Source organism: Podarcis raffonei, chromosome 9 (genome assembly GCF_027172205.1).
Source record: "Podarcis raffonei isolate rPodRaf1 chromosome 9, rPodRaf1.pri, whole genome shotgun sequence".
In the NCBI taxonomy this organism is placed as follows: Eukaryota; Metazoa; Chordata; class Lepidosauria; order Squamata; family Lacertidae; genus Podarcis; species Podarcis raffonei.
The window spans coordinates 24,719,427-24,731,443 of record NC_070610.1 but is presented as its reverse complement, the minus strand read 5'-3'; the positions used below and the strand labels follow the sequence as shown (position 1 = coordinate 24,731,443).

Genomic DNA, 12,017 nt, shown 5'->3' with positions numbered 1-12,017 from the left:
TAACCTCCAAATACTATAGATCTCTGAAAGACTGGTTAATTCGGCCACTAAAGGAGGTTTGTAATGAAATTCTAGAGGGGAAAAAGGACCAGAGTCGTGGAAGGAAGCTTACATTACACTTATACCGAAAACTGAGTCTGAAAAGACACAACTTAAGAACTACCGCCCCATATCCCTGCTTAATGTGGATTACAAAATATTTGCTGACATTTTGGCTAATAGATTAAAAAAAGTACTAGTGGAAGAGATTCATAAGGACCAAGTTGGCTTTCTCCCAGGCAGACACTTGTCTGACAACACGAGGAATATAATTAACATTTTGGAGAAGTTGCAAGTGAACATTAATACCAAAGCAGTTTTAATTTTTATAGATGCGGAGAAAGCCTTCGATAATATTTCTTGGAGTTTTATGAAGAAAAATCTTCAGGGGATGGGGGTTGGTCAAGGGATTGAAAATGGTATAAGTGCAATTTACTCAGAACAAAAGGCTAAGCTAATAGTTAATAATGTGATGACAGAGGAATTTAAGATAGAGAAAGGGACACGACAAGGCTGCCCAATTTCCCCATTGCTTTTTATTTCGGTCCTGGAGGTTTTGCTAAATATGATTAGAAGGGACCGTCTGATTAAAGGTATTCAGGTCGGAGCCAAACAATACAAATTGAAAGCCTTTGCAGATGATCTAGTCTTGACGTTACAGGAGCCAGAATCTAGTACGAAAAGAGTATTAGAACTGATTCAAGAATTTGGTCATGTGGCAGGATTTAAGCTGAACAAGTCAAAAACTAAAGTTTTTGAGAAAAATTTAACACCGATTGAGAAAGAGAGGTTTCAGAAGGAGACAGGTTTAACATTAGTTAAGAAAGTAAAATATCTGGGGGTTAATGTGACTGCTAAGAACTTAAACTTATTTAAAGATAACTATGAGAAATGTTGGACAGAAGTGAAAAAAGACTTAGAAATATGGTCAAATTTGAAGTTTTCCTTGTTGGGTCGAATTGCAGCTATAAAGATGAATGTATTGCCAAAAATGCTATTTCTGTTTCAATCATTGCAAATTTTGGACAAGATGGACTGTTTCAAGAAGTGGCAGAGAGACATTTCTAGATTTGTCTGCCAGGGCAAGAAGCCCAGAATAAAATTTAAAATATTAACTGATGCAAAGGAAAGAGGCGGATTTGCCCTGCCAGACCTTAAACTATACTATGAATCAGCAGCATTCTGTTGGTTGAAAGACTGGCTGCTTCTTGAGAACACAGACATTTTGGACCTAGAAGGTTTTAACAATGTTTTTGGGTGGCATGCATATTTGTGGTACGACAAGGTTAAAGCACATAAAGCATTTAAAAACCATATTGTCAGGAAAGCATTGTTTAATGTCTGGATAAGATACAAAGACTTACTGGAAAATAAAACCCCAAGGTGGTTGTCACCAATGGAAGCAAAGGTTCAGAAAAAGCTCAATATGGAGGCCAAATGGCCGAAATATTGGGAAATATTGGAACAAGAAGGAAACAAATTGAAATTGCAGAGTTTTGAGAAATTAAAAGATAAACTGCGAGACTGGCTTCATTACTATCAAATAAGAGAGGCCTATAATTTGGACAAAAAAATTGGCTTCCAGGTGGAAAAATCAAAATTGGAAACAGCTGTTAGATCCCAAAACTAAGATACTTTCAAGAATGTATAACTTGCTGTTAAAATGGAATACGCATGATGAAACGGTTAAATCTGTTATGATTAAATGGGCACAAGATGTTGGACATAACATTATGTTTGCTGACTGGGAACAGTTGTGGACCACCGGTATGAAATTTACGGCATGTAATGCCTTAAGAGAGAATATTATGAAAATGATATACAGGTGGTACATGACACCAGTCAAGCTCGCAAAAATCTATCATTTGCCCGATAATAAATGTTGGAAATGTAAAGAAAATGAAGGTACATTCTTTCACCTTTGGTGGACGTGCCCAAAGATTAAGGCTTTCTGGGAGATGATCTATAATGAAATGAAAAAGGTATTTAAATATACCTTCCTGAAGAAACCAGAGGCCTTTCTCCTGGGCATAGTCGGCCATTTGGTGCCAAAGAAGGATAGAACTTTCTTTATGTATGCTACAACAGCAGCAAGAATACTCATTGCAAAGTATTGGAAGACACAAGATTTACCCACCCTGGAAGAGTGGCAGATGAAGGTGATGAACTATATGGAATTGGCGGAAATGACTGGCAGAATCCGAGACCTGGGAGAAGAGTTGGTGGAGGAAGACTGGAAGAAATTTAAAGACTATCTTCAGAAATATTGTAAAATTAATGAATGTTAAAATGATGTTTGGATTGAAAATAAATGGCATTAGCAACAAAGTTAATAAGAATATGCAAAAATGAATTGATAATGGATGAAAATATAGATTATAATATGTTAAGATACAGAGTTAAGATAAATGAAAGAGGGTAAGGATTTGCTGATTTGATTATTTAAATGGGAACACAAAAAGGGGAGGTGTGAGGAGGCCAAGGAAATAAGTTAATGAGTTTAAAGTCACAAAGAACTGACTTGTTTTTAATTCTTTTTTAGTTATTTGTCTTTTGTATTTGTATTTTGTATTTTTATCCCTCTTTTTTCTTTTGTGTGTATTTTTCTATGTTCTCTTTTTTGTATCTTTTTTTCTTGATATGACCTTTTTTATTTTGTAAACCTATGTCTTTGTAAAACCTCAATAAATAGTTTATTAAAAAAAAGAAAAAAGAAATCAGTAGGCTTAAGTTGTTCAAGTCTACTGATTTCAGTGGGTCTACTCAGACTATAACTTGGTTGGATGCAATCCATGAGGAAGCTCTGCTGTGACTCCCTAGAAACTTGCATTCAGTGACTTAGTGCCCATATGTCCCATATGACCATCATTACTAATAGCCATTGACTAGTGGGACCTACAACAAAATGCTGCAATGTAGAGTGCTCCTCTTCTTCAGCCATACCTGCTTCTTAGATGTTTCATTCTGTTCCCACTCCTTGTTGGTTAATATCCTTGATTAATTTGCTGTTGATATTTACGGACACCTCTCACTTCCATCCCTTGGGACATCTAAAATCAGCATTTCATTGTGAACCAAAAAAATGACCTACCCCGACAATGTGATGACTCCCTCTGTTTCTAAATATCTTCTTCCACTATTCTTTTCCATTCTGCCTCCTTCTAAGTTTTCAGTCCCCCCCCCCCCAGGCAGAATTCTGTGTCACTGAGCACACTTGGTTCTCATTATTGTGTGTTGGGGGTTCCTTCCTTAATGTTTTTTGTGTTTCTGAAAACTGAGGTTACCCCAAGTCTACTGAGACCTTGTTGTGCATGAGTGGTGTAATTTTGGCTTCATAAATAGTTTGACAAAAGACACATAATATTTGTCAGTTGACATACTTTGGGAGTTTGCAGACCTTGGGGCTTAATTGAGATAGCCCCCCCCCCTCCAAAGGGAGCAAAGTATATGGTGTTTACAGAGATAAATGATCTAGTGTTAAGGGTGAGCACTGAAGTGACCAATCCTGAAGATAATACCACACTACCAAATTATTTCACTGTGTATTTCAGGTGGTACACATGGGTGTGCCAGGATTTGTGTTAGGGGGGGCAGAACCTAAGTATTTTTATTGATTTAAATGATTGGGGGGGAAGCTGCCCCCCACCCTCCTTGGCTACATCCATGGTCCAGAATCCAAATACCTGGGAAGTACAAGAAACAAGGTCCAGAAACAGTCTGATGTCCAAGCATGATGTGTGTGTACAGTGGTACCTCGGGTTAAGTACTTAATTCGTTCTGGAGGTTCGTTCTTAACCTGAAACTGTTCTTAATCTGAAGCACCACTTTAGCTAATGGGGCCTCCCGCTGCCGCCGCGCTGCCGAAGCACAATTTCTGTTCTGAAGCAAAGTTCTTAACCTGAAGCACTATTTCTGGGTTAGCAGAGTCTGTAACCTGAAGCATACGTAACCTGAAGCGTATGTAACCCGAGGTACTACTGTATTCCAGTGATCACCTAGGTGACAGGGAAACGCAAATCAGGGAACTGATGAAAATACGTTGTTCCAGCACACTGCTTGCAGCTGAACTGGGTGCTTCCTGTATAGAACACAGCTGCAAGCCGTCTGCATGCAGATTTGGTCTGCTCACAAGGAGTAGCTTATTCATAAGTCTTCATTTTACTGCCGATGAGTCCTTGTTCCTCAGATGGGCTCTTCAGCATATTGTGGCCAACTGAATATTCTGGTCCTTAGCAGCAAAATGCTTCATATGTTTCTTAACAGACTGTGGCCGTCGCCCAGCAGCTCGCATGAGCAAGAGGATCCTTGGTGGCAGGACCAGTCGCCCAGGACGATGGCCTTGGCAGTGCTCCCTGCAGAGTGAGCCAAGTGGGCATATATGTGGCTGTGTCCTCATTGCAAAGAAATGGGTATTGACAGTGGCACACTGCTTTGAAGGGTGAGTGGTGCTGAGAATGCTTTGTTAAAGGTAAAGGGGCCCCTGACCGTTAGGTCCAGTCGTGGATGACTCAGGGGTTGTGGCGCTCATCTCACTTTACTGGCCGAGGGAGCCGGCGTACAGCTTCCGGGTCCTGTGGCCAGCATGACTAAGCCGCTTGTGGCGAACCAGAGCAGCGCACGGAAATCCCGTTTACCTTCCCGCTGGAGCGGTACCTATTTATCTACTTGCACTTTGACGTGCTTTCGAACTGCTAGGTTGGCAGGAGCAGGGACCGAGCAACAGGAGCTCACCCCGTTGCGGGGATTTGAACCGCCGACCTTCTGATTGGCAAGCCCTAGGCTCTGTGGTTTAGACCACAGCGCCACCCGCGTCCCTTGAATGCTTTGTTAGAGGCACATAAATCATTCCTAAACTGGTGTTGCACAATGTTCGGCGGGACCATGGATTAAACCCTGTGGGCTGGAAGAGGTAATGCAAATGTTACACTGATCTTATTGAAAACTGCTTTTCTCTGGTGACTAATCCCAGCTTGCATTTCGAAGCATTTCCTCATGGGTAACTTCCCAGGGCCAGTATGTGAGTGTGGTGAGTGGAACTAACGTCAAAAAAGTGGTTGGAGCAGCAAATATGTCTTCTAGCTTGTACAGTAGCCCAAACTGTAGGAAGGGGGAGATTTACCGTATTTTTCGCTCTATAACACGCACCAGACCATAACACGCACGTAGTTTTTAGAGGAGGAAAACAAGAAAAAAAATATTCTAAACGAAATAGTGGATATATGATTTTTGTGGTTCATGCTGTGGCCACAGACATGTGATCTGACAGTGAGTTTGGAGTAGCCCAATGCAAAAATCCTGAGGATCCATGTGGATCCATGCTTTGTAACCACGGAGGAGGGAAGGAAGGGGAACCATGGATCCTCTGCTCACGACTGCAGCAGATCCCCCCCGCTACCCGCAGGCATTCGCTCCATAACACGCACAGACATTTCCCCTTACTTTCTAGGAGGAAAAAAGTGAGTGTTATGGTGCAAAAAATACGGTACTATCCCCCTCTTAATTCCTGAATTATAAATCCAGTACAGTTATGATTGCCCCTCACACTCAGAAACATCACATGCTGACTATCATTTATAAACATCACTTTGAAACGCAACACTCATAATATGATGTCTGAGATTTTTTAAATGCATGGTTAGTTTGCTATTATTAGATAACACTTTCACAATATGACTTTTTCTTGGCCCAAGGATATGCATTTAAAATTGAAAAGTCTTTCCTTGTTTGGGCTCAGGGGATTAAAAAATAGAACAAATTTCTGAGGAGAGAAATATCTTTATGATTTGACTTTCCAGCCTCTGCATGCCATGTTATTAATAGCCTTTGTGTCATAATCAAACACTTTAAAGGCATTTGAAACACTAGTTCTGTTTGCGGATGGACAAGCAGTCCATTAATATGTTTGTCTCAGTATTGCCTGCATCTCAAACGCTGTAGATACCAATGATTTATTCAACTCGTGTGGCATCTGCTGTGTAAATTCTTTTTTTAAAAAAGAGAGGAGAGAGAAGTTACAGAATCTATAATAAAGCAATTTCTGTATCTGTTCATAGTTCTTTCCTTTTCCACTTCTGCTCTTTCTCCTCTCTCCCATTTCTAAGTTTAGCCATGCTGTTGCACACACTTATTTCCCTTCATTATACCAATTAGGCTCTGCTTGCTTGTCTGACATTTCTCACTATCTCCCTTTTATCCATATTTGGTACATTCTAATCTCACATTATAACTGAGTTGCTGGTTTGATCTGAATACTGTTTCATCCAGTCCTTCTTCATTCTGTAGCAATCTGCATAATAATCAGTATTTCTTCTTCATTGTTTTACAAAATAGTGCATTCTTTTGTTCTCTGGTCTGTTGCTCAATACTATTCCCCCTATTATATTATTGTGCAGTGTAATCTCCTCATAGTGCACCATGACTCAGAGTTAAGTATCTGGAAACATTCTAGAAGGAAAGATGATGTCCTCAAGTGGAACATGGGCAAGGGTTATACAGTTAAGCTGTACTATGATCAACACTATTGAAAGCCTGCCAAAATGTCTGGAAGAATCAACACTCCCATAGTAATTCTCACATCATAGATTGGTCCACATAGTGTACAAGGCAGTTTTAATGCCATAACTAGGCCTGGACCCTGATTGATCTAAGAAATCTGCTTATTCCAAGAATGTCAGCATTTGAAGTTGCTTCTTTGGAAAGAGATAAATTCAGAACTAACGGCATATATTATTTCTTTCCTCTTCACAAGGAGAGAAAGCCCTGCTGTGTGGAAAGTGGTGTTTGGCATCAACAACTTGGATCATCCTTCAGTCTTCATGCAGACCCGCATGGTGAAGACTATTATTCTGCACCCCCGTTATAACCGTGCTGTTGTGGATTATGATATAAGCATTGTGGAACTCAATGAAGACATCAATGAGACAAGCTATGTACGGCCAATCTGTCTACCCAGCAGGGAGCGGCTAGTTGAGCCAAATACCTATTGCTACATCACCGGTTGGGGACACATGGGCAACAAAAGTAAGACTAATGTTTTCCATATTTAAACACAAATCTGTTTATCTTCCATTGACTTCTGTTAGTTATCTTAGTGGAATTTTTACTGTTTCAACACTAATGACGAATCTTTGCTGTGTATTATGGAATGTTAGAATGCACAATATAAACCCAAAGTCCACAGCTTGTTCTCACTTTACACTGAACTGAATAGGGACTGGAATACAAAGAAGGGAGAGAATTGTACGTGTACCTGCATTTTCATTACTGTTTAGCCACAATAAGAACCCTAGGCCCATGCATAAGATGTGTGTGTATGAGGCTTCCTGGAGGTGGGAAGCATACTGCCAAGGAAAGTAGTGTTGTGATTCGAGGACCCGATCCTCGCTTGGGGAATAAAGACACGTGGACACAGGATATTAGGTTAATGGGCAAGAAAAAGGCCACAACTTTATTGATTACAGCATGTGAGAAGGTATTGGCTTAGGCATTGGACCACAGGAAATTTGACTCCACCCACTCTGGGAGGGGTGAGTCTGATGAGGGGTTAACCACCAGTAGGAGGAGCCTGTTGATGCAAATACAACTATAAGCTCTCCCCTGATGTCACCGAGGGTCGTGCCATGGCCCCCCACCCACAGGGCATCGGACAGAATTCACGACCGCCGGATTCCTTTAACGGAATACCCATAAGTGAAGGGGTAGGCGATGGCCACACCTTGCCCTTCCATACACCAACAACACATTCCAATGCCTAACCGCCAAATACCGGGAAAGTTGTGACGGTTGCTACGAGGTAGGCGAAAAAAACCAAGAGGCCGGTGCCAATTTGCCAATTGGAAAAAACTCCTACCAGGCCCCCTGGGCAACCAGGGCGACCAACCATGGGTCCATAGCAAGGTCAAGCAAGAAGCTACGCCCTAAAGGGAGTAGTGGGTGGGTGACTCGAGGAAAATCAGGAGCGCAATGGCGGGGAGAGCTGGCGCGGCCACATTTGAGCGGCTAAACCCTTCCCCCCGCAGGGACACCCGATTGGGTGCTCAACCGGGAGGCGTGGTGCGCCAGCGACGATGACAGGGCAGGGGGCAGGACGCCCCTGCGTGACACGGGAATCATCTCCCGCTCACAATCCCTCCCCTCTGGAAGGAGGAGAGGCTTTCTCAGAATGTCCAGGAACGTTGGGGGTGGTAGCAACATCTACAGTGCTAATCGGAATATGTGACGGCTTGCAGTCATTAGCCAGGACTTGCAGTTACTTGGGTTGGCACTATATTTCAGAGGCACTAGTGAAAGCAGCCTGCGATCTGAAAAGTGATGCTAGGGCTTATCTTCCATATTCTGCATGATCTGAAACTTGCATCTAGTCATCTTACGTGACGTTATAGGGAATGTAGGGGGTGTACCTTCCATACTGTGTAGTGTTGTGTGAGCTGAGAGTCTATGACACCCAAAGGGATCCTGCTTTTGGGATGGCAAAGTTTTCTGAACTAGTTCTGTTCAGCTATGTGGAAGTGACACGTGGTGGCAGCCCATACTGCCGCTATCATGTTTTAAAGCAGTGAGAGGTGACCCACTGGGAAAGGAAAGAGCATAAACAAGTATATATTGAAGATAGTAGATTAAAATCTAAATAGAGATTTAAGTAACAAGAGCAAGACATAGTGCTGGGAAATTGTACCTGAAAAATCTATGGCAGGTGGTTGTGCAGCCTCTAACTTTCATAGGAAACTTTTCAAAGTTTTGTACTAGAATAATAATAATAATTTATTATTTCTACCCCACCCATCTGGCTGGGTTTCAACAGAACATTAAAAACAGAATAAAACTTCAAACATTAAAAACTTCCCTAAACAGGGCTGCCTTCAGATGTCTTCTAAAAGTCGGACAATTGTTTATTTCTTGACATCTGGTGAGAGGGCATTCCACAGGGCGGGTGCCACTACCAAGAAGGCGCTCTGCCTGGTTCCCTGTAACCTCACTTCTCGCAGTGAGGGAACTGTCAGAAGGCCCTCGGAGCTGGACCTCAGTGTCCGGGCTGAACGATGGGGGTGGAGACGCTCCTTCAGGTATACTGGGCCGAACTGTTTAGTGCTTTAAAGGTCACCACCAACACTTTGAATTGTGCTCGGGAATAAAATATGTTTTGTTTTCAAATTTTGAGCTGGTGGTCAGCCACAGGCACATGTACAGATCATATTAGTTCCAAAGTAACATCAGTTCCCTGCAAAGCAGGTTCATAGACCCTGGCAAAACTATTAATCTGAGATCATAATTTCATAATTTTGCCAGAGGCTGTGCAGCCAAAGTGGAGATTGTTTTGAATATGCCCAGAGAATAAGAAATTGATTTTGTAGAAAGCTATCAAGAAAGAGCTTTAAGGGGCAGTTCTTGATCACCCTAGCATGACAGAATCATGATGATGATGATGATGATGATGATGATGATGATACTCAACAGACTTTTTGTTGAGTTAGGAAAGTGATAAGAGTATTGAAAATGACAAGAGTATTGAAAAATGTGGAATGAATGAATGTTTTATGGCAAGACATAGAAACACCCAACAAGCAATGAGCATCAGGATCATTGTCATGTAAATAGATAAGAAAGAATGAATGCTAAATAAAGACTGGGCACAGTCTGATCTCTGTTTAAGCTTGGTGCAACCAAGCCAGGTTGTATGCTCAATAAACAGACTGTTAATAATCTCTTCACTTTATACAACAATACATTGTGGATTTGATGGTATTTTTGCATAGCTGTATATGGTTTGACTAAAGTTGTTCCCCCCACCCCATTTAGTGCCTTTCAAACTTCAGGAAGGAGAAGTTCGTATTATTTCCTTAGAACAGTGCCAGTCGTACTTCGACATGAAAACCATTACGGCCAGGATGTTATGTGCAGGCTATGAATCTGGCACTGTGGACTCTTGCATGGTAAGACAGTTCTGGAGAGAGAAAAACACAAACACAAGAACGTGCACACACAGAGAGAAATTTATGAAAACTATAGCTGCAGATTATGAGTACTCTACCCAAATTAGCCCAATAGACTAAAAAAGCAAGTAGATCACGTGATAGATGGAAATGGCTATTTTGTTGGCTTTGAGTCCTAAATAAATGTAAAAGTTACTGTACCTTTTTTACAAATCCTTCTCAGCTTGGAATCTCATTAGATGACCTGGAGAGATTTGCTCTTAGTTCAACTTGCTTCCCAGGGTTTGTTGTGATGTTAAACTTCTATCCTAGCTCCCTGAAGGAAAGTCAGGTTATATAACAGCAAGCAAACAAAGAAAGCTGGGTGGTGGTTCTAGAAAATCCTAGAGTATTTGTCCGGTAACCATATCTTTCAAGCATCCCTCACAATGATCCTTGATACCACCTTGGCTGATCCTAGGAGATGTGAAGGGATATAGGTTAGGAGGCGGATACAGCCAAACCATTCAGATCTGGATTGTAAATCTAAAACCTTGAATTGTACCTGAAAGGGTTTTGGAAAGCCAATGTCGGTGCTGGAGCCTCACTGTGTAATGTTCTTTCTGTGAGCCATCCTCATTAAAAGACAGGATGCCATGTGTTGTACCATTTGCCTCTTCCAAAACAACTGCATGAAAATCAAGAAAGGGCTGTATAGCTACACTGCTGGTAATTGTGAAGAATACAGTGAGGGGTCAAAATATACCTAAGGGAGCACATGAGTGATTAGGTGATGCCAGTCCCCCCCATCAATGACAGATCACAGGAACTATTCAACAACCATCCCGATCGTGTTATTTTCTATGATCAGTTCATCCAGCTTTGTTGCTCACTCCCAAGGGCAGCCTTATGCTGTGGAATAACCTCTATATCTTTGCAGGGTGACAGTGGAGGACCCCTTGTATGCGAGCAGCCTGCTGGACGCTGGACATTGTTTGGCTTAACCTCTTGGGGCTCTGTCTGCTTTTCCAAAATTTTGGGACCTGGAGTTTATAGCAATGTGTCTCACTTCGTTGAATGGATTGAAAGGCAAATCTACATCCACACATTTCTTCTCCACTAATTCTTCAGGATAGGAATTCTGTGCTGACTGACAAAAAGGCAGCGCACCAGAACAATGAAGATGTTGAAATGAAGAAACCTGTTGAATTATAAATTCTGTGGGTTGCAGATGACAGGCAACAGAGCAGAGTAAAAGAATGGGTATATCCTCTGGTGCCAAAGATGCTTCTGGGTAATTGGTAAAATATTTTTGTAATCATTTCTGGCATTTTTTCTTTAGCAGTGTTGTGTTACCTTTCACATACACTCACAACAGAATGCGTAAAGGAAAAAATAAACACATTTCTAATGTGGTATTTGAGACAAACCATTAGGGGTTGTGTAGAAGTACTAGCTTTCTAAAACACCAAGAGAAAAACATATATTTGCTGATAGAGAATTTCAGCTTCTATCTCTTGCAGTGAATAGTTTGTAAATTTGCAAAGGTGATGGGCACATCTATTCATAAGTAGTCCTTTTTAAAACTCTAGTTTGTCCTCTTGGTTCCACCAAGTTAATCTGGACTCCACTCACTTTAAGAGAATTGGGTGTTTCATATGCTATCAAATTTTGCATGTTTTTGGATACAGATTTATTGCTTAATAATGACCAGTGGTCATCACATACACATTACAAGGGAAAGCAAAACAATACAGACAAAGCAAACCTAATTCTATGGCAACAGTCAACCAATCATTTTAAAACAAGATTGCCATAAAACGAATAACAGATTTAAAATCAAGAACCACCAGTATAACCCACAAAACTGGTTAAAATGATTTCCATACAACTTAACGGCTAAGACTAGCATGTTAGGCTTATTCTGGACTGAACGACCTAAAGAAAGCACTTAAGACTTGGATCCTTTTGCATGGAGATCCTAACCACAGTGGCTGCAATAGAACTGGGTGGTTTCATGGAATGAATAGATCCATGTTCCAGCGAGAATGTCATATAATGGTTTCTTTT

The 12,017-nt window shown here is 41.3% G+C and overlaps 1 protein-coding gene across 5 annotated transcripts in view; it reads left to right on the top strand.

The window, feature by feature from the left end:
* The window catches only part of CORIN (corin, serine peptidase), a 136,392-nt gene extending 125,027 nt beyond the window's left edge, over positions 1–11,365 (top strand). For all 5 annotated transcript variants that reach the window (XM_053403571.1, XM_053403570.1, XM_053403573.1 and 2 more), the window contains 4 exons: positions 4,303–4,477; positions 6,788–7,059; positions 9,835–9,968; positions 10,888–11,365. In XM_053403571.1, coding sequence (XP_053259546.1) covers positions 4,303–4,477; positions 6,788–7,059; positions 9,835–9,968; positions 10,888–11,070 — 764 coding nt within the window. In that variant the 3' untranslated portion in view covers positions 11,071–11,365. The remainder of the gene's footprint in view (positions 1–4,302; positions 4,478–6,787; positions 7,060–9,834; positions 9,969–10,887) is intronic.
* The last annotated feature ends 652 nt before the right edge of the window (positions 11,366–12,017 follow it).